At 43.0% G+C, this 23,483-nt stretch overlaps 1 protein-coding gene across 12 annotated transcripts in view; it reads left to right on the top strand.

Annotated features, from left to right (window-relative positions):
• PTPRT (protein tyrosine phosphatase receptor type T) overlaps positions 1 to 23,483 on the top strand; it is a 1,101,260-nt gene that overhangs the window by 934,134 nt on the left and 143,643 nt on the right. For 7 of the 12 annotated variants that reach the window (XM_043884332.1, XM_043884325.1, XM_043884330.1 and 4 more), the window contains one exon: positions 8,942 to 8,971. The exons of the other annotated variants lie outside the window; for them this stretch is intronic. In XM_043884332.1, coding sequence (XP_043740267.1) covers positions 8,942 to 8,971 — 30 coding nt within the window. The remainder of the gene's footprint in view (positions 1 to 8,941; positions 8,972 to 23,483) is intronic. 12 annotated transcript variants of the gene reach the window in all.

The raw sequence follows: 23,483 nt of genomic DNA, 5'->3' as shown, positions 1-23,483 counted from the left end.
AAGCTGGCCTAGAAAGGGCTAAAGATGCAGATGACCAAGGAAAAGGTTTAGTGAAGTCAATTTACATTTAGAAGACTGGGGAAAGAGAAGGGAAGAGAGAGAGAGAGAGAGATCAACATACCCTGAGGAATGTTTTGTTGTTGTTTGGTTTTTTTGTAATGGCTGGAGGGCATATGGAAAGATGCAAGGTTGCAGAAGGGGATATGAGATGTTGGTGATCCATTCAAACAGAATTCCCTTCGAGTTTGAAAAAGATGCAAATTCAACTTTGGACTTCTTTTAATAGTACCTTTGGCTGTTTGGACTGGGCTTCTTTGAATTCAGGATGATACAGAATCAGGTCTGTATCTGTTTGGAGGGTTGCATGAGCATTATAAGATGGAACTTGGAGCCCGTTCTGACAGAGTGTGTGGTTCTAGCCTGTGTGGTTCTAGCCAAGCTCATTGCAAAACATCCATTCTTAGGTTCTCACTGTATAATGTCTCCATCTTTTTCTCCTGGCTTGTTGGTCACATCTAGACCTCAGAAACAGTCTAGAATGGATTGGTGCATGCCTTCATGTAGTCAAACACACTTCCTCTTCATAAGCACCCTGTTGAGTCCTGAAATGAAGAAAAACTGTCATCTCTGCAGTCCTGGTCATCTTCTGCCCTGACCTCCTCCCTTCAAATTACTGGACATCTTCTCTCAAAGAAAGGGGCAGCCAAGGAGTTGCTAAGCCACCTCTCTGGTCCCTTGGCTCAATGTTACAGAGCCCTGGTTGCCTTCAATGCAAATTGAGGTGGAAAGATCCAGCCTTAGTGCCTTAACCCAGGGGTCCCCAACATCTGGACTATGGACCTGTCAGATCAGCAGCAGCATCAGTTTAGAAATAAAGTGTCCAATATATGTAATTCACTTGAATCATCCCCAAACCATCCCCCTACCTTTCTGGAGCATGGAAAAATTTCTTCCACAACGCCGGACCCTGGTGCTAAAAAGGTTAGGGACCACCACATTAATAAGTGTTTCTTGATGGTTGAAGGTGTTTATTAGCCACTCACATATGGAAAGTTTGATGTTGAAATGTTTGTTTGTAGGACATGGACATACTGCATATGCCTACAAGCTTCCTATCATCGTTTATTCCTTGGGACACACTTCCTGAAGTTTGAGTGTGGTCCTCCAAGGCAGCACATACATAGCGATACACTTCTGGATGGGAAAACATGGAGCCAGGTTAAGCAGGATAACTTGGTAGATCTGTACCTCAAGACTTGTGTATGTTCTACATGAACCTCTCCATCCCATCTTACTTTTCAAATTTTAGGCAGAAACTAAGCAAATTTTAGGCAGTTAGTTTCAAAATCCTTCACCACACACAGTGCCATCCACCCCCATCTCCTTGTCTCCTCGCCCTGCCCAGCTCTTCCTGGTCCAACCTGAACTTATTGCCAGTCGTACTTTGCCTGTCCAGACAGTACCTTAACCATGAGTGCGTTTGGAGTGTCTTGAGTTTGAAATATGAGGCTCTGCTTTGAGAGAAACGTGCATCTCTTGCTGTACCTTGATTCTCCGTGATTTGTGTCTGCCCTCCAGTATTCTTGTCTGGACAATTCCTTGGACAGAGGAACCCGGCACACTACAGTCCATGGAGTCGAAAAGAGTCAGCCATGACTGAGCGCCTAACACTTTCACTTCCCAGTAGCTCCCAGTCTAGGGAGTATAGACGTCTTGTTAGCTGTGTCCTGGGACACAGAAAAACTGAGTCTGAATCTCTACAGCCCCATGTATCTGCTGCTAACCTTGGAGAAGCAATGTAACAAAGCTCAACCTTTGCTCTCCCATCTGTGAGATGCAGCCAATCTCACGTAGCTGCTCTAAGGATCAAATGAGCTGATGGTTGGGACAGGCTTTACTTCCTGTACCTTCTAACAGCACGGTAGTGCATAATATCAACAGGGATATTCATCTCACTCATGACCATCAAGTGTACCAAGTCAGCGCCAACCCCGTGACCAATATGCCAAAGGCAGTGCTGTCATCAACACACACACACTCTGACCTGATTAATTTGTTTGTTTTCCATTTGAACTGCTGCAACTACTGCCATGCTCTGATTTTAATTCAACGAATAATCATAGAAGATAGAACTCTGTTTTTTGAAAAGTGGGAACTGAAGTTCATAAAGGTTTTTATGAGTTAACCAAGGTCTTAGGCAAAGTTGAAATATAAACCCAGGCTCTGTGACTCCAGGACCCTTGCTGTTAATTTCTGTCCTAGCAGTGCATGGAGACTGGTAGAAAAGTGAATCCTGGAATAGGACAGAGGTGACCCAGATTCATATCATTTTCTCCTGTTCTCTGCCTTGGTGCATGCTATTTCCCTGAATCGAATGTCCAGGCGTCTCTCTTCACCTGCAAGGCTCCTGTTACTCTCTCTCAGCCCCAAGTTCTTCCAAGTAGAATTCCTTCAAGTATTACCTTCTCTGAGCAGTCTTCCTACAACCCCCATCCTAAGAAGATCCAGTGGTCCCCCCGCTGCATACAGCCTTGTGTCAGATGCATAGATCTCCAGTTGTGCGTTTATCACACAACACGCTGCTTATCGTTTTGTGGACTGAACTGGCCTGGGACAGCCGGCCTTCTGCTTTGACTCTCTCTCTCACCAGATCTCCACTACCCTGTATCATCTGCTCCTTGATATTTACCCTCAAAGTGTTTATGGTCAAAGCTAAAATCATCAGCCTGTTCCCAATCGTGTGTCCCCATCTTAGTGACAGGTACACCCTGTCCATCAGCCAGACCAGTGGGATTCCATCACTCCAGTACTTCTGACCCTGCATCTTTGCTTTCTCTTGGTCACATCATCTCCTTTCCTGCTCTCCACTGCCTCCTCCCTGGTGGAGGCCTCTGTAGCTTTGCTGTAGGAGTCTCCTCCCCACCCTCCTCCTGTCTCTCTGACTCTGGCCCCACCCCTCCAACCCATCCTCCACTCTGTAGCCTCGGTGATCTTTCAGAAATGAAACTTGGACTCCCAAACCTGCATTCTAAAACCCTTCATTGGCTTCTCCTCCCCAATATCAGTGGTTCATGGGGAGCAAATGAGGGAGGATGCACGCACTTAATAGGTCATCCAGAAAGCTCTGAAGCTACACTGTCCCCTTGCTCACAGTGATTCTGGCAGATTTCCTTAAGTCTCACCCCACTCCTATACGTTGGCTTGTGAAGTTTGCTCCCCTTTCAATGCCTGTGTGTTCCTCAGTTCTGTCTACCAGATCCTACCCATGTTTAAGGTCGAATGTAAAAGACACCTTCTCCAGTAAACCCTTTGACCTTCAGTCTAGATACAGTCTCTTCACCATCTGGGGTTCTCTCTGTGAGGATCCCTGTCATGTTCTGCCTTATACTTGTTTGTATTCACAGCTTTTCTTCTTCAGTGGACCATCAGCTGCCTGTTCTTATTCATCCTTATCACAAATGTGCCTTGCAGATACTGGGGATTCCCTAAGAACATGTTGAATCCCAGTGAAATGAGAACAGATGGAGTCCACGATTGCACTCCATCTCTTGGGCAAGAAAGCTTCACTCAGATTACAGAGCCAAATATCAACATTGAGCATCAAGGGTAAACCCAGCCCTGTGGTGGGAGGTGTTAAGGCTGGAAGGGCAGCTTGTGAAAGATGTACCATGATCTGAGATTCAGGGAACACCTATCTATCCTGGGGGGAAAAAAAGACAGTGAGGCAAAAGGAAAAGATAACTTCTGGGTCAGCCGAAGAGGCAGGGTCACTGTTAGATTGTACTGTGCTACAGGTGACAAAAGTGAAGCATATGGAGTTTAAGGAAATTGCCCCAAATCACATAACTGATAAGCAGCGGAGCTGGGTCTGAAACTTGGCCAGTCTGATGACAGGCTCCACCCTCTTAACACCACCTAACCTGGGTAAAATGTAAAACAGGATTTGCTGATATGATGAATTGCATGACATAATTTTGAATGGTTTGTCGAGGTGGAAAGCATCCCCTAATAAACTTATTATCTTGTTTTGTCTACCCCATTCTAAACTGCTCCTTACTCCACATCCTGGGAAGTTAGTCCTTCTTCTGTTTGCACTCACTTGGGTAGCCACTCAAGTTAGAACCTTGGAAAAGGAAAGTGTCAGTCGTTCACTCATGTCCAACTCTTTGCAGACCCCATGGACTGTAGCCCTCCAGGCTCCTCTGTCCATTGGATTCTCCAGGCAAGAATACTGGAGTGGGTTGCCTTCTTCAGGGGATCTTCCCAACCCAGGGATGGAAGCCGGGTCTCCTGCCTTACAGGCAGATGCTTTATCATCTGAGCCACCAACCTTGGATGTCTTAAAATGGCTCACATTTAATCACCTATTGCTTTTGTGTTTTGACCACCTTTCACATTCACCTCTTCTCCTTCCTCAGAGCGATTTCAAGATCTGCCCCCAACGTCTCTTGCTTTGACTCTTAGAGCAGCTTTCACAACCCCAGTCCCTCTCTCCTTCAACTGTTTTCTCAAACTCCTGCCATAATCATCCATCTAGAAAAATATTTGGCCACTTGGTCCTTTCGGTTCTCCCTGGGACCTGTGGTATTGACAGTAAGCAACTTAAGTTCTTTGGGAACTAGGCTCTGCCGAATCTTCTCCCACCACCTCCCAAACTTTAAACTTTTTATTTTGTATTTGAGTATAGCCGATTTACAAAGTTGTGATAGTTACAGGCGAACAGCGAACGGACTCAGTCATACATATACAGCCCTTCTCCCTCAAACCCCCCCTCCCATCCAGGCTGGCACATAACATTGAGTAGAGTTTCGTGTGCTATACAGGAGGTCCTTTTTGTTTATTCATTTTGAATATACCTGTCAGCATCTTGACATTTCCACCTTGATAACCACCCGCCCATTCTTTAGACACATATTCATTAGCCTGGAAGTACCCTCCCTCCTCCTCCATCTGGGTGTTCCTCGACTTTACAACTGAGGCATCACAGACTTTAAACCAAATTGCCTCTCCGCGCTCCACCCCTCACCCCCAAATATGGTCCCACGGCTCCTTGTGTTACTGCCTCATACCATGTGTCACTCCAGACGGTAACAACATGGTGGTTGTTAATGAAGGCTCTTAAAGTTAGATTTCTTAGATTCTAATCTTGTCATGTTGCTTGGTGGTGGTAGTAGTGGCGGTCTGTTCGCTAAGTCAGATGTGACTCTTGTGACTCCGTGGACTGTAGCCTGCCAGGCTCTGCTGTCCATGGAATTTTCCAGGCAAGAATACTGGAATGGGTTGCCATTTCCAACTATGTAAACTTAACCTCTCTGAGCTTCACTTTACCCATCTGTGAACTATAGATAATAATACTTCTAGTGAGGATTAAATAAAACAGTTCACATAAGGTACTAAGAACGGCACCTGACACGTAAGTGAGCTCCTACTATTTAAGTGGTAGCTATTAATTATCATCTAACTTGTATTTCTTGTCTCACTCTCCCATCAGACATACTGGCTGGATTAAGATGGCATTTGTCTTTCTACCTCTGGTAGTTGGCAGAGACAATCATTTAATAGGCCCTTAAAAAGTTTTAGCTGAATTACTGGTGGAAAGGTGGATGAGTGGATGATGGATGGATTGTTGGATGAATGAATAGATGAGTACATGGATGAATAGATGAGTGTGTGGAGTTATGATCTAAATGGATAAATAGATGTACAGATTTTTAAGTAGGTGGATAGGTGGGTGGAAGGATGGGTAGATGGAGGCAGATGGATGAGTGAATGGATGGATGGATGGAAGAATGAATGGGTGGGTTTAAGAAATGGATGGACAGGTAGATGGTTAAATGGATGGTTAAGTAGACAACTTAGTCTTGTTTAAATAGTATGAAACAAAAGGAAGCTATGCCTCAAGTCATTCTTGTCAGCCAGCTGAAAAGAGTCTGCAGTATGTGATTTATAAAGTTTGGGGTTTTTTTCTAAGCACAGCTGTCTTCATGCTCAGAATCTTTGGTCTCAGGCAATCTGTTACTTGCAATATCACTGTATCCTTGTAAATTTAGACCTTCAGTAAATCTTGTTCAAGCCTGAGAGAAAGGACACATGTATACTGTGTTTTGATCACAGAGTAAAGAACTGTAATCCTTGCCCTGGAAGACCCTGCAATTGAATTTGAAAACAAATTCAATTAATAGATGCTTGCCAGCTTCTATCATTCTGGGGTTGCCTTGAAGCTTGGTCAGGGATCACAGTGGCTTTTGGTGACATCCAGGATAACTCAGCCACTTGGAAGAGGTGAATCAAAGGGTGAGGAAGCATGTTATCATGAGGAGGTGGCCCAGGCAGAGAGGCATCCTGAAGGTTGAGAGCAGAGCACCAGAGGTCGTGAATGTTGAGACCCAAGAGTGCAGCTTGGAGCTGCTGACAGTGAAAAAATCCTGGCTTAGGATGGAGGCCTTGCAGCTAGTTGGTCCCAAAATACACAAAATATTAGATCGAGTGAGCGGTAACCTCACAGCATGCAAATGAAAGAACTGAGATCAGAACACTGGCCTCTCCATTCTCAGTCCAGTGTTCTTGACAATATAGAGAATAGAGATGTCTGTGAGTCTTTATCAAATGGAGCCTGAACTCTCTGCCCCTGAGGAATCATATTCGGAGGCTCTGGTCCACAGAGCCCCCAGTGAAGAAGAAGAATGCCAACCTGTATTGTATGGGCTTCCCAGGTGGCACTAGTGGTAAAGAACCCGCCTGCCCATTCAGAAGACACAAGAGACTTGGGGTCAATCCCTAGGTTGGGAAGATCCCCCGGAGGAGGAAATGGGAACCCACTCTAGTATTCTTGCCTAGAGAATCCCATGGACAGGGGATCCTCACGGGCTACTGTCCATGGGGGTCGCAAAGAATCGGAACCGACTTAAGTGACTTCGCACAACACAGCACATGGTTGGTAGAGGGGATTGGATGACTTGTGTGGGCTGCTCTAGATCCCACCCATCGTTGGAAGTTCTTCACCCCTTTCTGCCATCTGGGGCCACTGTTCATTTTGCCAAAGATAATGAATGGTTTTATGAGTAACCAGATTTGCTGACTGTGGTTTCCCCAGCTCGGCCTCCCAAGGAGGCATAGAACTTCCCTTCTGCCATGGTGTCTTGGCATTCAGATGTCACTTTCCTTCTGGACCTATAGAATCTGGCTCTCCTGATAAATGAGAGAAAGCCTAGGGGTGGGCTTACCTTGGGGGCTTTGGCCGGTTCCTACTTAAGAGGGGGAAACTTGGGGCTTTGAGGTCACATTCCCACCCTGTGGATGTAAAGACCACATCTTTTTGTGTCAACCATACTGGATAGCAATTGGAATTAACCACAGAACTCAAGACGGGAGCACATTCTTCTTGCCTACTTAGATGGGTCTTTGAGGACCTGAATTATTCAGCAAGTTTTCTCAGTCCACAAATGTATTAGTTATTGTCAGTATAATTAAGTCAGTAAAAGAAAAGTGTTCCTATTTATTTTCCTACAAAACAAGAAAAGTTCTAACAAAGGGAATATCACAGACTTACTTGAGTTTTCCTTTTTTTTTTTAATTGTTCAGAAGCCAAGAGCTAGAAGAGACATCAGAGAAAGACTGCAGGCAGTGATTTTTCAACCATTCTTTTGGAGAGTGGAATCTGTTTTTTAGTCGTGTGAAATCTTAAGTGACATGCCAATTTATGAAACAGATTAAAATGGAGAAGCTCTGCCTTTGGTGGCTGGCAGAGAGCCAGCAACCCTACCTATTCAGTAACCCCACATGCTCCCTCATTACAGTGAGTCTGCAGAATCCTGAGAACGTGTTGTTTGAAAATTCATGATTTAGTTCAACTCACCTAAGAATCAGATAATAAAAGGAAGGCGCAGAGAGTTTATTCAAGTTGTAGTCTGTTCAAACTGAGGTTTGCAATTCTTCTCTCTTAGCACAGTGCTCTTTGATGATGAGATTTAAATGCTCTTCCAGTTTTCTCCCAGTAATGTAACAAAGTGCTTCCCAAAATTTAGTGGCTTAAAAAGTAAGTGACTTTTCTCATGAATCCGTACTTTGGCTAGGGTTTGAAGGGAATGACTTGTTCCTGTCCTGTGATATCCAGGGTCTTAGTTGGTAGAATCTAGTTGGCTGGGCGGTGGCTAGAAGCCTCTCTCTGTTCATACAGTCTTAGGGCCTCTGCGTGTGGCTTCTCCACATGGTCTCTTCTGACCACAGCAAGCTTGGGATACTTAGCCTTTTTACATGGAGGCTGAGGCCTCCAAGTGAAAGTTCCAAAGACTCAGACAGAGCCACAAAGCTTCTATTTGTCCTATGCTAGAAAGTCCCAGAATGTAACTCCTGCTACATTCTGTTGGTCACCTAGGGCCAACCCTGATTGCGTGTGGAAGTCACTGCACTTGGACATGAGTGTTGGGAAGTTTGGATCATTGGGCAGCCATGTTGGATGCTGGCTACACAATTTCCTTGCTTTTGGTGTGATCTTACTGCATAGATTCTGATGTGGTTTAACCTTAACAGAGAAGTCATTATTGTTTTCCTTAGATCTTAGGAGCACTGTCATAAACTAGTTCTAGATGGCCACAGAAATCTGACTTAAGACCAAAACATCATAATTACCAGGAGACTAGTTTTAGTAACCATAAGAATTTTCAAACCATTAAAATGGCCAAATGCGATCTGGCTTCCTCTGCATGAATAGTGAGTTTCTCCATCATAGGAGAGGTCTCCTTCATTTCTTCTACCACTGCAAGTGTCTGATTCTCAGGGACACTGACTAGTTGAGAAACTTGCATCTCCTTGAGCTTAGGGAGTAATACTATGTGCATTTCTAAGAACCAAGATTTCTTATAAATCTAATTCTTGTTTGTTTGTCTTTTCTTTTCCCCCACTTTTGGACATTTCCTTCATCTGACTGCCCATCAATATATAGAAGAAATGCTTATTCCTACTCCTATTACTTGTAAGTATCGACCTGGGGTGACTTTGCTTTGTGCCCTGTAAGGCAACCTGTAGCATGCATTTCCTGCACCAACCAAGTGTCTGTTGGTTTCTCATATTCACTTCTGTCTAAGTCATCTGTAGCCTCAACGTTTTGATTTTGCCTCGCTGTTTTCCATTTGAAAATGCACTGTCATTGTTCATGTCTGTTCTGCTTCTTCCATCTTGGATTCCCCCCCCCCCTTTTTTTTTTTGGAGCCGTAAAAGGCTGTTTCTCCTTTGTCAGTATAATTCTCTAGTTAGAAAACCTCCAATTCCAGCAAGAGGAAAACCCGATCCTCCTATAGGGTTTGCACACATAAAACAGAACCACTGATCTCAGCAACTTCAAAGCCCATTTATGTCTGCTTGGGAAATATATAGCCCTAAGGGCTCAAAGATTAGAAAGAAATTCATTGGCTATTTCCATTACTTCAGAAAGTCTACAGGGAATTTATCTGGAACCAGCTTTATCTGGAACCAGCTTCACAGGTGACAAAAACATCCAAGGTCTTTCTTTGGGTCTGGAATTATCTCAGTCTAGTGTTTATCATCAGTTACATCATGTTGTCAGTGCATTTTGCTGGTAGTTATAGATGGTTGATTGTCTAACATTTTTTTTTTTTTTATGATTCATTTTCACAACGTGAGGGTAAAGGAGAAAACTTCCATAAATAGATCCTTGGTAATGAAGAATTAGAAAGCCACTGAATTAGTCTCACATTTCTAATAGGCATTTTCCATATTTGAAAATTGAGGTCCAGAGAAGTCCGTGAAGTACGTAAAATCAGAGTAGGATTAAAACTCAGAATGCCTTGCTCCTTGTAAAGTGTATTTTCCATCCTTCCATGTCTTGCTCCACTTCTGGCAAGCCCAGCCTTGTGAGAGAGACCATAACTGTTAGTGATCATCTGCTGAAGCCCTCACAGATGAGGAGGGAGCCAGCCTCCCCATCTCTCTGCTCAGTATTTGGGTCCCTGGTCAATAGGTCCATGCAGTGAGCAGATGAGTTTCTGGGATCACCACCCTGATGTTATATAGGAACCAATGAACCCCAGCCACCAGCACCAAAACTACCAGACAACCTGCTTCATTTGTTCATTCATTCATTTGAGAAACATGCATTGAACATGCACATTATGACCCAGACACTGTGGATGGAGAGATGGCCAGGACTTTGAACCCTACCCTCATGTACAAACCTATCAGAGAGACTAGCCCAACATTAAATACTTGATAGCTCAGCTAAGAGGTACCTACAGGTACATGTACTGTGGTATGGGGACATTTAGTTGTGTGACTAATTTTTTTAGTGGGAGGGGATAGTTATCAGTGCTTTTAGAGATAGGCTTATCTAGGACTGAAGAAATAAGAATTCTGAGCAGGGAAAGCAGCATGTGCAAAGACAAAGAGGTATGAGACAGTATGGGGTATTGTTGCCGCCGTGGAAAAAGTCAGAAAAAGTCAGAGTTCTGGGTTCAAGTTACATGTCTGTCACTCACCAGTTACATAGCCTTGAGCAAGTTTTTTGAACTTTTTCAGCCTCATTCCTCTTAACTCTAAAATAGGGATAATAGTGCCTAACTTGTAGGGAATGAGGAATTTTGTAACATGCCTTGCAAGTAAATTGGCACTCCTGCAATGTAAGTTTTCTTTTGTTTCCCCTTTCAGAAACCATAAGGAGTCAGGGCTGAAGTGGCGGCCCCTGATGGTGCCTCTGGTCTTCTAGAGATCCTTACAGAACCAATGTGCTACATTAGGTATGGGCACGCAATGCCTTCCGGGCAACCTGCCCCCTCAGTCTGTTAGCCAATATACATAGCACTGTCTGGAGGCCCACTTTGTACCATTCTCCGTGCTGGGCCCTGTGATGAAATCAAACACGAACGGTATGGAGGTACAGAGGAAGATACACAAGTACTTGTGGTTCAAGTTGCAATGATAAGCAAGGGTCTTTGAATCAGTGCAGACTTGGAGCTCTAAGTGACAGATCCTAGGGTGTGATGCTCATGCCAGCTCAGGAATGGGGCATAGTTAGATTCAGAGGAGGAGGAGAACGGGCAAAGCAGACAGCAAGGTAAGAGGAGAGCCACAGAGAACCGAGTGAAGTCCCCTGCAGAAGGTGGACTTGACAGTAGCAGGTGCTGCAGAGAGATGGAAGTGGAGGGCTTGGGCATGGCCCTCGGCCAGCAGAAGTCACTCGTGCAGGTCCTGGGGTAGCCTTGAGGGAGGAAGCCAGCCTGCCTAGGTCCCATGAGAAGGATAACTTCTTCTTAACCATTGGGCCCTAAAAGGGAGGAGAAACATGAGACTGGCCACGTGAAGGGCCAGAAAGTCCTGGAATTTATATGTAGAGGAGCCTGTGCAGGATGGAGTGGCTGAAGATGCTGGAGGTGAGGCACCCAGAGAAAAGAAAGGTCTGGAGACAAAGTGTTTGGGGACAGGGAGCCAAGGAGGGTGTGTGTGACAGGTCTTGTGAAACCAAAGGATTGAGGGGTGCATGTAGATGATGAAGGGTGAACAGAATGGAAATGATGGACCCCCATGGTCTCCAGATTCAAAATTCCATTCCTCCACGTCTCAGGTAGAGACCCTGAGTGGGTGCTTTAAACCGTCTCTGTTCAAACTGTGGGCCACAGACCTGAAGCACTGACATCATGCAGGAGCTTGTTAGAAACACAGCTTCTGGGACTTCCCTGGCAGTCCAGTGATGGGGACTCCTCACTCCCAAAGAAGGATGCACCGGTTCCATCCCCAGCCAGGGAATGAAGATCCCGCATGGTGCAGCCTAAAACAAACAAACAAAAAACGAAATGCAGCACTAACATTTCCAGCTCAGGTCTTCTGCACTAGAACTTGCATTGTGACAAGATCCCTAGTTCATTCATGTGCACCTTTAAGTTTGAGAAGCACTGACTTACCTAGTCACAGTTGTCTCATCTATAAAACAGGAAATAGAATACCCTCCTCGCAGAGGTTATGGAGTTACCCATCCCTCTAAAAGCCCTGAAATCATCCACTGAAAGAGAAAGCCTCCAACATATTTTGGCTCAACAGTGAAATTCACATTCATTCTACAAGTTTTTGTGGAGTTCCTACTTACATGCCAGGTACTGGTCAAGGTTCTGGGATGTAAGAGTTAGCTCAACAAACAAAAATCCCTGCCCACATGAAGAGTTTTAGTGGGGGGAGACAGAGAAAAAACACCATATATAAAAAAAGTAGTATAGGTATTATGTGATGACCAAGAGAGGTAAGGTGAAAAATAGATAAACTATAGAAAGAGGATGTAAAGTGTGGGTGGGAGAGGAACAGAGAAATGTTTTTTTCAAAGTCAAGAGGCCCTCAATGTCTCCCCCGCATTGAAAGGTCCCATACACAGGATCAAGGCTCCATAAACTTTTTCAATAAGGAATCAATAGTAAATATTTTTGGCTTTATGGACTCTCTGTTGCATCTACTCAACTCTGATGCTGTAACATGAAAATAACCACGCAGTATGTAAATGTATGAGCAGGAGTGTGTTCCAATAAAATTTTATTTAGAAGATTCAGAGAATGGGCCAGATTTGTCCTGAGGGCCGTAGTCTTCCTATCCCTGCTTTTGAGATAGGGAGAGGATGTGGTTCAAGATTCATCCTGTTTTATGAGCTTCTATGATGTACACTGGTGGCTGACAGTAAAGAATCTGCCTGCAATGCAGGAGACCCAGGTTTGATCCCTGGGTCCAGAAGATCTCCTAGAAGAGGGAATGGCTACCCACTCCAGTATTCTTGCCTGGAGAATTCCATAGACAGGGGAACCTGGTGGGCTACAGTCCATGGGGTTGCAAAGAGTCAGACACAACTGAGCAACTAACACACACACACACACACACACACACACACACGCACAGACACATAATGCGCTGTACCCTTGCATGGCAGCTGAACCAGCCTAGAAGGAGGCTGGTAGCTATGTTGTTTTTTGGTTGTTTTTTAGCTGGTGTGATGTGTGGGGTTCATGTAATGCTCAGGACAAGCCTGTGAGGCTTAATGTGTTGAGTCTATTTAGACATTGAGACTGAGGTTTGAGGACTTGTGTATACACACAGCCAGGATGTGGCAGAGCTTGGGTTTGAATCCAGGAGCCCATACCCCCAAGCCCTGCCCATCCTTCTCATTAGACTTAAGGGCTCCTGCCTGGACCATGTGCTTGGAGGGCTCTTGGCCAGGCTGTGGGAGCACCAGGGTTTGAGTGCAAGTTTTTCTGCCTGTGTATCCTCAGTTCTATGCAGGGACAGCAGTGCCTTGCTCAGGACACGAAGTGGCAGCTGCTCCTGGCTGGCAAGGAGGCTTGAGGCAATCCTGTCTTTGCTGTCCCAGAGACTTACCATGTGGTCAGAGCTGAGAGCGCTGGGCTGCCAGATCAGTGGTAGTTGAGGGGTTAGAGTAAGAGGTGACCAAAAGGAAGTTAATGTCCCGGGTACACAGAGCTATAGATGGAAGGCCCTTTGGGATCTAGGGACAAAAGAGTCTAGAGTGGAGTCCTTCACTGTCTGGTACACATTTTAAAAGCAAAAATAATGTGGGTTTTGGTGTCAGACTTAGATCACAATTTAGGTCTGCCTCTTCTGTCCAGTTGTTCAGACCTTGAGCTGTCACGGAACCACTCTGAGCCTCAGTTTCTCATCTGCAAAATGGTAATAGCAACTTGCCAGCATTTTCATGAGGCGTAATGAACAAGCGTTATCTGTAGAATGACTGGCTCAGCATCTGCTTTTTAAAACGATATTAAGAGTCAGCGTGTGTTCACAGGTTAATTTACCTCAAGGCACGTGATGGGCACAGTAATTGTTTTGGACAGAGACGTTTTAGTGTAGTCCTTGTTACAAAGGCACCAAGAGGTTTACCAGCCGTTCTGACAGAGAGCACTTACCTGCTTCACTGCGCCTTCTTTGAGCATCACAGAGGAGGGTACTTCCTGGGTTGGTCTCTGTGTGCAGACACTCTGGAACGCTTGGACTTTTCACGTCCTTTCACTTTCTCCCCATTCCAGCATATGTATTTATTTATTTATTTTGATTGGGGTATAAGGTTACACAACAACGTGAGTCAGCTCTGAGTGTACATGTATCGCCTCCCTTCCACCCCACCCCCATCCCAGCCACCTGGGTCATCACAGAGCCCAGAGCTGAGCTCTTTGCGCTGTACATCAGCTTCCCACTTTAAATCCTGCATCTCTTCTTCAAGGTCCAGATCAAACATCAGCTCTCGGAGGAAGATGTCTCTGATTCTTTCTACCTACAGGAATGTCCCTTTTCTCCAGCTCTGACTGCCGTCACTGTGTTATCATGGGCAGGAGCAAATGTGTCTTAGGGATGTTTCTTTTTCATTAGCACATTCCCCATGGTGCCCTGACACTCACAGTGAACCCCCAGTCAATGTTTGTGGAATGAATGAGCGAGATGAAATTAAAAGACATAACAGCTAAAGTCAACAGGGAGATGATCTGTTCTTAAACAAACCAACCAAAAAAGGTAACAGTTTTTAGATGACTCCAGACCCTGTCTGTTTCTTGCTTCTGTGGCTTTAAGACAACTTTTTAAAAAGTCTGTTTCCTAATTTATAAAGTGGGAATTAACAATGCATTCCATAAAATTTATTTACAAATCAGAAACAGACTCACAGACTTGGAGAATGAACTTATGGTTACCAGAGGGGAAGAGAGGGGGGTTGTCAGAGAGTGTGGGGTTGGCATGTACACATTGTCATATTTAAAATGGATAACCAGCAAGGACCCTCTGTATAGCACAGGAAACTCTGCACAGTATGCCGTAACAACCTAATTGGGAAAAGAATTTGAAAAAAGAATAGGGAAACATATAACTGAATCACTTTGTTATATACCTGAAACTAACACAACATTGTTGATCAGCTTTATTCTTATATAAAAGTAACACGTTTTAAGAAATGCATTCCTTACAGAGATCTTGCAAGGATTCAGTGAGACATTGTTTGGAAAATGCCTCGCCTTTAGTAGGCTTTCAGTCACAATAAGAAACTGCCTCTTTTTTTTTCTGAAATGCATACACCTTTTCACACCAGAGGCTGTTGCAAATCAAATGTCATTGCCTCAATACATTTAAAGAGGAATTTGAAATGATGATATCAAGAGATACTCAAAAAGTATTTTATGTAATTCGTCAGTCACTTCAAATAAAAATGAAGAAAAATAGGAATAGAAGGAAGCCATTTAAAGATGATAAGTATCAATTACCGAAAGCTGACAGCAAACATGTTGACAGTGAAAATAGATCGTATTACCATGAAGGCAAGTCAGAGATGTCTGCCATGCTGCAGTTCTTCAGCCAAGGGGAAGACCTTGGTGAAAATTCTGGTTCCTGGGCCCCACACCGACCCACTCAGTTCCTTTGAAAGTGTGAACTGGGAATCTGTGTTTTACACACAACTCAGATTAATATTTTGCATGCTGATTCTCCTGATCCTCACATCACCCTGATATAACTGTCATTTGCTCAGGGTCCCACCTTTGCACCTGCAATCCCCTTTTCCTGGAATGCCTACCCACCCTCCATGCCTGGAAAATTCTAGTGTCATTATCTGCTTTTAATTTTATTGAAATGTAGTTGACTTACAGTGTTATGATTTCTTCTGTACAGCAAATATATATATGTATGTATGTATAAACACACCCACATATATATATGTGTGTGTGTGTATTCTTTTTCATTATGGTTTATCACAGGATGTTGAATATAGTTCCCTGTAGGATCTTGTTGTTTATTCATCTTATATATAATACTTTGCCTCTGAGAATCCCAAACTCCCAGTGCATCCCCTCCCAACCCACCCTCACCTTGGCAATCACAAGGCTGTTCTCTATGTCTGTGAGTCTCTTTTGGTTTCATAGATATGTTGACTTGTATCATATTTTAGATTCCACATGTAAGTGATATCATATGATATCATAGTTGCCTTTTCTCTTTCTGACTGACTTGGCTTAGTGTGATAACCTCTAGTTCTATCCATGTAGCTGCATATGGCATCATTTCATCCTTTTCGATGGCTGAGTGATATTCCATTATATATATGTACCACATCTTCTTCCTTGTCTGTTCATCTGTTGATGGACGTTTAGGTTTGTTTCCATGTCATGGCTCTTGTGGTGCTGCTGTGAGCCTAGCAATGCATGTATCTTTTCGAATTATAGTTTTATCTAGGTATATGCCTAGGAATGGAATTACTGGATCATATGGTAAATCTATTTTTTTGTATTTTGAGGAGCCTCCATAGTGGCTGCATTAGTATCTTTAAAAAGGGGAAATTATTCTCTTTTTTAGGTGGCCCTCCTCAACTCCCACAGACCAGTACTAGGCTCATTCATAATTCTGCTGTGCATTCACCTTCCATTAATTCACCCATTGACTCACCCTCATGAACTGTTCTCAGATTATACTGCCCTGGGTTATTTGCACGTCTTTCTCTTTGTTGCTGTGTTGATTATGGGAATGAACACTCACAGATGGGTGTATGTGTGAGGTGGATAATGCACATTTTGTTTCATCTCTCATTGACTTAGAATATTCCATTCTTATCCATTTTCAGTTATTATGGCATATGGTGATGGTAGGGCTTTCAGATCATCTATTTGTAATTTTTTATTGGTTTTAGTGTACAAAGGTACTTGCATGTCACAATTATAAATGCATAAAATTAACCAGTGCTGTTGCAACAAGACAGGTATTAATGCACTGGGCTAGATTGTGTGTACAGATAGAGTTGGGTAAGGATTGCAACTGAATGGATGCTTTATTGTTTACTCTATTGAATTAGTCTAAACACATCCATCATGAATACCAAACAGAGCAAATCTATAAGTCAGAGCCTCTGTCACCTTAATCACGGGAAATACAAATGAGTGTTTCTCTTCAAAGGTGGCAAAAGATGTTTATACTTGTTTCAAATTTATGCTTTAAAATTTTGAAACCAACCAAGTATCAGTGATGCTTTGAGACTTAGAAAGGTGTGTGATTCTACATATTTCTATTCTGTAAACACATTTGAACTTTATAAAGAAGGTAAAAGAATGGGGGATTCTCTCATGATGAAGAGGAGTGACCTAGTGAAAGAGGGATGGAATGAGAAGTTTCTGTGGACACTGTTGTGATTGCTGCTCAGATCCACCTTCAGAGATGGACTTACCCCTCAGGTGGTACAACTGCTACTGACAGTTCTTGGCTAACTGCCCGCTTTGGGGTGACTTGGTCTTCAGAACTGCCTCACCCAAGGTCCTCCAATAACTGGTCAATAGCTGACTTTTACAGGATGTAAAAATCAGTCCAGTATCAGAGTTGTCCACAGGGTTGGCTTAAGCCCTCACTGCAGCTACATCACCATTCAACCTCCCCTCTGCCCACTTTTTCCCCTCCCCTCCCTACCCCTCCCTTCCCCTCCCCTCCCTCTACCTCTCCTTCCCTCCTTTCCCCCTGCCCCCCCTCCCCACTCTTCCCCTCCCCCAGACGTTGACAACCCCCCCCCCCAAAGCTCTTTCTAATATATCTCCTACATGTCAATCTCTGAAAGTCAAATTTCCAAGAACCCAATCTGTAACACCCCTATTCAGTTTGGTCACTCTCCATTGACAAGTAGATTTGTGTGTGTGTATATATATATATATGGCCCCCTACCACTTGAACATGCATACTTCATTGTCTGTGGACACTGTTTACAAACTAATTGGATTACCACTTTCATTGACCACTGATAAGTAAACTCTAAGAAGTCCTTCCTTAGGCATTCGTTCATTCATCAGCATTTGCTTCTCACCTGTGCCTGTGCTGGGCAGAAGGACTGTGGGCATCTTCCTATACCGCTTCTGCCTCAGGAAGCTCACGGTGTAGCCCAGAAGAGTGTAGTAAGATCCTGTTTCTGAATCAGCCCAAGGAGAGAATTAGGGTTAGCTAAAGAGAACTAAGTGCCCAGCCACGGTGCCCCCTTAACAGTGTGTCACCAGGGCAGGAATGGACTTCGGTTTTGAAAGCCCTTACCTTCAGCAGATATCCCAATCTGAGAACAGCTCTTGCTGCTCGGGCTGTAGCAAAGCTAAGATCCTGAGACGCACAAAGTGGAAAATGCCTTTCTAAGTGTTTGAGCAAAGTGCTTTTAATGGAAGGAAGTGCTTTAGTTAAGCTCTGCAGTGTTGATGACGATGATAATGATTGCATCTTGTTTGTATATACAGCTTTATCTCTTCCAGAGTGCTTTCCCACTTATTACCTAGTTGTCTCATTGGGCTTGGAGGTACTTAGCAAGATATTATTAGACAGGTTTCTGTGCTGTGTAGGAAAAAAGCCTGGGCATTCTGGCTCCAGTTTCAGTTAAGTGACTTCACTCCATCTCAACCTCAGTTTCTCGTCTGTAAAATGGAAGTAATAACACCTACATTTCAGAACAGCTGTGTTGTTTAATTGGCATTCTTTTCATTCACAAACATTTACTGAGCAATTCCTTTGTACTAAGTACTGAGCTAGGTGTAAATAAGTATTTTGAAAGAAATGGCTTCCCTAGTGGCTCAGACAGTAAAGAATTTGTCTATAATGCAGGAAACCAGGGTTCAACCCCTGGGTTAGGAAGATCCCCTGGAGAAGGGAATGGCTTCCCACTCTAGTATTCTTGCCTAGAGAATTCCATGGACAGAGGAACCTGGCAGGCTACAGTCCATGGGGTCACAAAGTCAGACACGACTGAGCAACTAATACTTTCACTTGAAAGGAATACCCTTCTCTCAAGGAGCTTAAAACGTGACTTGGACATGTTAATAGTTATAAAATAATATTGTAAATGCATGAAAGAGGAGCAGTGCAACATTACAAAGGAAGGAAGTGTCTGATTTCTGCTTTGAGGAAAGATATCATGGACTAAAGGGCCAAATAGGATGCTTGGTATAGAACAGAGGCAAGATGTTTTGCTGAAGAAATAACGCGGTCACTCACTTTTTTCCTTGGGCTCATTATCTTGAAATACTCACACACACAACTTTTATAACCAGGTAGGTGACGTGCTAGGAAAAACTTGGACAGGGGGGAAAAAAAAGGAAGAAAGGGCTGGAGTAGGTAGGAGAAAGTTTGAATCCTAGTTCCGCTGCATAGCAGCTGTGAGTTCTAAGCACTCAGAGTCTCAGCTTCACATCTGTAAAATGGAAATGATAGTGCTCAAGTCATGGGGTCATCTTAACAAATTAAATGATGTAATGTGCATCCCTTTTCGCTTCCATTTCAAATGCATTTCATTCGATTGTTGTCATTTATCAAATGGTAGAGCTAAGCTAGAACAGCAGTTGTAGTCTGTCAGGAACGGGGGACGATGATCTTTTATTAACTTCAAGCATAAGTTACGTGAAAGAAGAATTTGCCAAATAGAATGAAGGTAGGGCAGTTGTAGATGGTGATTCTTAAACTTAGAAAACTTCTCCTCTGAGCAGTTGGATAGGACACCCCCTCTCCTGGTTTCCATCTCTGCTGATTTCAGTGAGAGCTCAGAGTCAATGAATGCTTCTGGCAAAAACCACAAAGGTAGACAATGTCATTTGAGCACAAGATGACTTCATGGACCAGTGGGCAGAGAAAAGACTGGGGTTTAAGGTAGAAGGGCTGTCATATTTCCAAATATAGGGGCAGGGGGACAGGCTTGTCCTTTGTGGTGTGGCTGTGAAAACCTGCCTTAAATGAGGCATGGTTCTCCGAACATGGAAGGGGCTACTCTACTCTGGGCAGAGTTGGGAATGTTGCCTCTTTCCTGGGAACAGGGCTCAGATGAATTGGTGTATGTTTCAAAAGAATAGCCACACAGGGAGGGGACCACAGCCACAACCTAAAAAGAAAGATTAGAGAACCAATTCCACTGTTCTTGAGTGGTACCTAGAAATTTCAAAGTTCTCCAGGTTACTCTGATCTGAAACCATTGTTGAGAATCACTCATGTGGGAGAGTTTGAGAAGCCAGGATCATGGAATATAGGCATTTCTTGGTCTGGCCACCTAACCCAGAACCTCAGATGAAAAGTTAGCCCTACAAGATTATCAAACAGATACAGCTTTGGTTAAAATGTTGGAACCTGAGTGTGGAGGGCAGGGTCCATAGAAGATAGATCGCTATTTGATAGCACCATTTCCTTTCTATTAGTACTGAGGTAGACAGTCCTTATGCTGTTCATAATTGTGTATAGACCATTAAATGAATGGCAAAACACCCCAGGCACGTTTAAAAATAATATTTAATATCTCATAGCAATTACTCCTTATAGTGGTGTTGGTGGAATAAAGACCCCTCAACCATGATCAATCTCCTAAGAAATATTTGTTCATAAGCATTCCCTTCATTAATGAATCCTCAAGAAGCTCAATACTTCTTATGAAATCTTTCTTATCAGAATAAAAGAGTGTTGGATGAGCTTCTTTCTGGAACAGTTTTATTGTTTCTTGGTTTAAGTTTTTATTGTAAATAGTTGATTTACAAGGTTAGTTTCAGGAGTACAGCGAAGTGATTTGGTTATACATATATAAATATATATTCTTTTTTTTACATTCTCTTCCATTATAGGTTATTACAAGATATTGAATATAGTTCCCTGTGCTATACAGTGGGTCCTTGTTGGTTATCTGTTTTATATACAATAGTGTGTATATTTTAATCCCAAACTCCTACTTTATCCCCCCTCCCTCCTATTTGGTAACTTTAAGTTTGTCTTCTATGTCTGTGAGTCTATTTTATGTTTTGTAAATAAGTTCATTTCTGGAGCAATTTTTCATTCCAATGTCTTTGAACCACTATGCAGAACATTCTGGAAAAGTGGGAAATATTGGGTATATTACAGTCACCCATGTTTTTTAAGAGGAAATATTGAAAGATTAGTCTGACCAATACCCTGTTTTTACTGGGAGGATTTCGTTTTTGTAAAGAGTGAAAATGTGGTTTTATTAAGGTTATAAACCAAATCGAGCCTCAGGATTAAAGAAGGCTCGTTTTGTTTTGGAAAACAGCTTGGCAGCAATACACTTTCCTACAAATGGAGAAAAGCTAAGAATGCCAATACTTTATTTTACTTTGTTCTTGCTTCCCTGTGCCATTTATTATTTGGACATCTACTGATGAGAGAGAGAACTTCTGGTGAAAAATCTAAGTTTAGATATGGTTGATGTGGGATTTCATACATTCTTTTATCTTTGCTTTACACAGCAAACCTACTGAAAATGTGGGATTTAAGGTTTTTCCAGGAGCTCCATGGCTGATGCAAAGTGTATCCATCCACTATATTGCCAGGCAGGTGTCTTCCAGCCATCCAGTCTGGGGGCAGTTTACTGAATAAATCATACTTCTGTAATCTCATCTCCCACTCCTTAAGGACTTTAAACAGCCTTAGCTCTGAACAGTGAAGAGAATAGTGCTTGAAACTTAGGAGCAGCATTGTCGTAAAAGAACATGGATTCCATTTGCATTTGAACCCTGGACTCCTACTGTTTAACCTAACTTCTCCAAGCCTCTGTTTCCACATCTTATAAAAGGGGAATAGTAAGACCAAATGTGGCGGGTTTCTGTGAGAATTTATCAGGATTACACGTGCAGCGTCTGTTCTGTGTCTGGTACATTAGAAGGTGCTCAGCACAGTGTAGTTGCTATTGTTGTATTTTATGTTAATATGTCCGCTCATGTTGTGCAGTGTATAAAGTTCTTTCCTGTAGATATCTCTTGGGATTTTTTTTTTAAGTCTCTTCAGTGAGGAGGTATCATTTTAAGTGTAAGGAAATGAAGGCTCACCGTAGTGACCAGGGCACAGACTATAGGAAGAAAGAAATCTCTGAAACAGAGTCACCAGTTACTAGTGCTGTGATCTTATCATGGGTTGGGAGGTGGGTATGACAATAATTCTGAAGAATTTATATGGCAGCAAAACTGATAAGAGTTACACCCTCTCACACCAGGTGGGATAAGTGATGAATAAGTCAGTCATCACTTATCCCATCAAACTTGGTCCCTACCTGAAAGTTTATAACACATTGTTTCAAATTGTAAGGAGGTTGGGGGACATTCCTTTTGATACACTTACTGTATAAAAGGGACAAAAATTAAACAGGAATAAGATTGATCATCTGTTTACAATTTTATGACGTTTTATAATCTGCTTTGGAGAAATACAGACAGAGATTAAAGAGGGATAGGATTAGGGTTGCTTTGTGACTTTTTAAAAATAGGTCTCTTGAGTCCCACTTCTAATTTTATAGAGCAAACTTTTGTCTCTTAAGATGGTCTTGTTTAGAGTGTCTTATAAATAGGGTTGTGCCATGGAGGGGATTTTATTCACATTCAGCTCTGCCAGACACAGAGAAATAATTTTATTTAAAAATGTACCCAACGATTATGATAGTTAACATGACAACAGGTGTCGCATTTCATTTTCTGAACAGTTAAGGTCTGAAGGCTTTTTGTTCCTCCCTTCTTTCTTTAAGAATAAATGTATAATAGCATTTTAGAATCAGCTTGTTTGTGTCTGTAAGAAATCCTGATGAGTTTTGATTGGGCTTGCATTGAATCTGTAGATCAGTTTGGTAAGATCTGTCATCTTAACAATATTGAGTTGTCTGGCCCAGGAACATGGTATGTCTATTCATTTGCGTGGGTCTACTTCAATGTCTGTAATTACCCTCTTGTAGTTTTTGGTATGCAGGTCCCATGCATATTTTGGTGGACTTATACCTGAATGTTCCTTGTGTGTGTGTGTGCAGTTATAAATGGTCCTGTTCTTCTTATTTCATATTCTTACTGCTCACTGTTAAGTATAAATTAGACTGACTTTTGTATATAAAAAATAAATGTACATGGAAACAAACCAAAGAAGAAAAGAGAGGTCTTGGGTGGAGAAATAGTAACTTACTTCACATACACAAGGCCGTTGCATGAAAAGATGGAGGAGGCTAACCCAGACCAGGGACTTAGCAAAGTACCCAGCACGTGTTCAAAATGTTAGTTCCCATCTGCCTTGCCTTCTTATGTTCTGTGTTGTGCAAAAAAGCCAGGCAGTGTTAAGAGGATTTTGGAGCCTGAAACTGTGTAATAGTTAGGATGTTACAATTTAGTTCTAAGCAGACCTGGGTTTGGGTCTTGCTCTGTCATATACAAGCTGTGTACTCCTGAGCATGTTTCTCACCCTCTCTGATCTTCCTTTTCCTCGCTGTAATATGGGGCTGATACAAGAAAGGTGGCACCCTGACCAGGGCACAGTGCCTGGCACCTAGCAAATGCTCAGTGAGCTTTAGCTTTTCTCCTTACTTTGGTGGTTGTTAATTCCCGGAGGAAGATGCTGGAGGAGTGTAAAGAACTTCCTAACAGTGCTTCTCCCACAGAACCAAAAAATTGAATGTGAGGTAGTGAGCCTCCCATCACCGGAGAATGGACCACCCCCTCTGTAGGATGCCACTGGGGAAGTCAGGCTTCCTGAGAGCT

Source organism: Cervus elaphus, chromosome 23 (assembly GCF_910594005.1).
Source record: "Cervus elaphus chromosome 23, mCerEla1.1, whole genome shotgun sequence".
NCBI lineage: Eukaryota > Metazoa > Chordata > Mammalia > Artiodactyla > Cervidae > Cervus > Cervus elaphus.
Note: the sequence above shows the minus strand (reverse complement) of the source record. Positions and strands in the feature narration are given on the sequence as shown.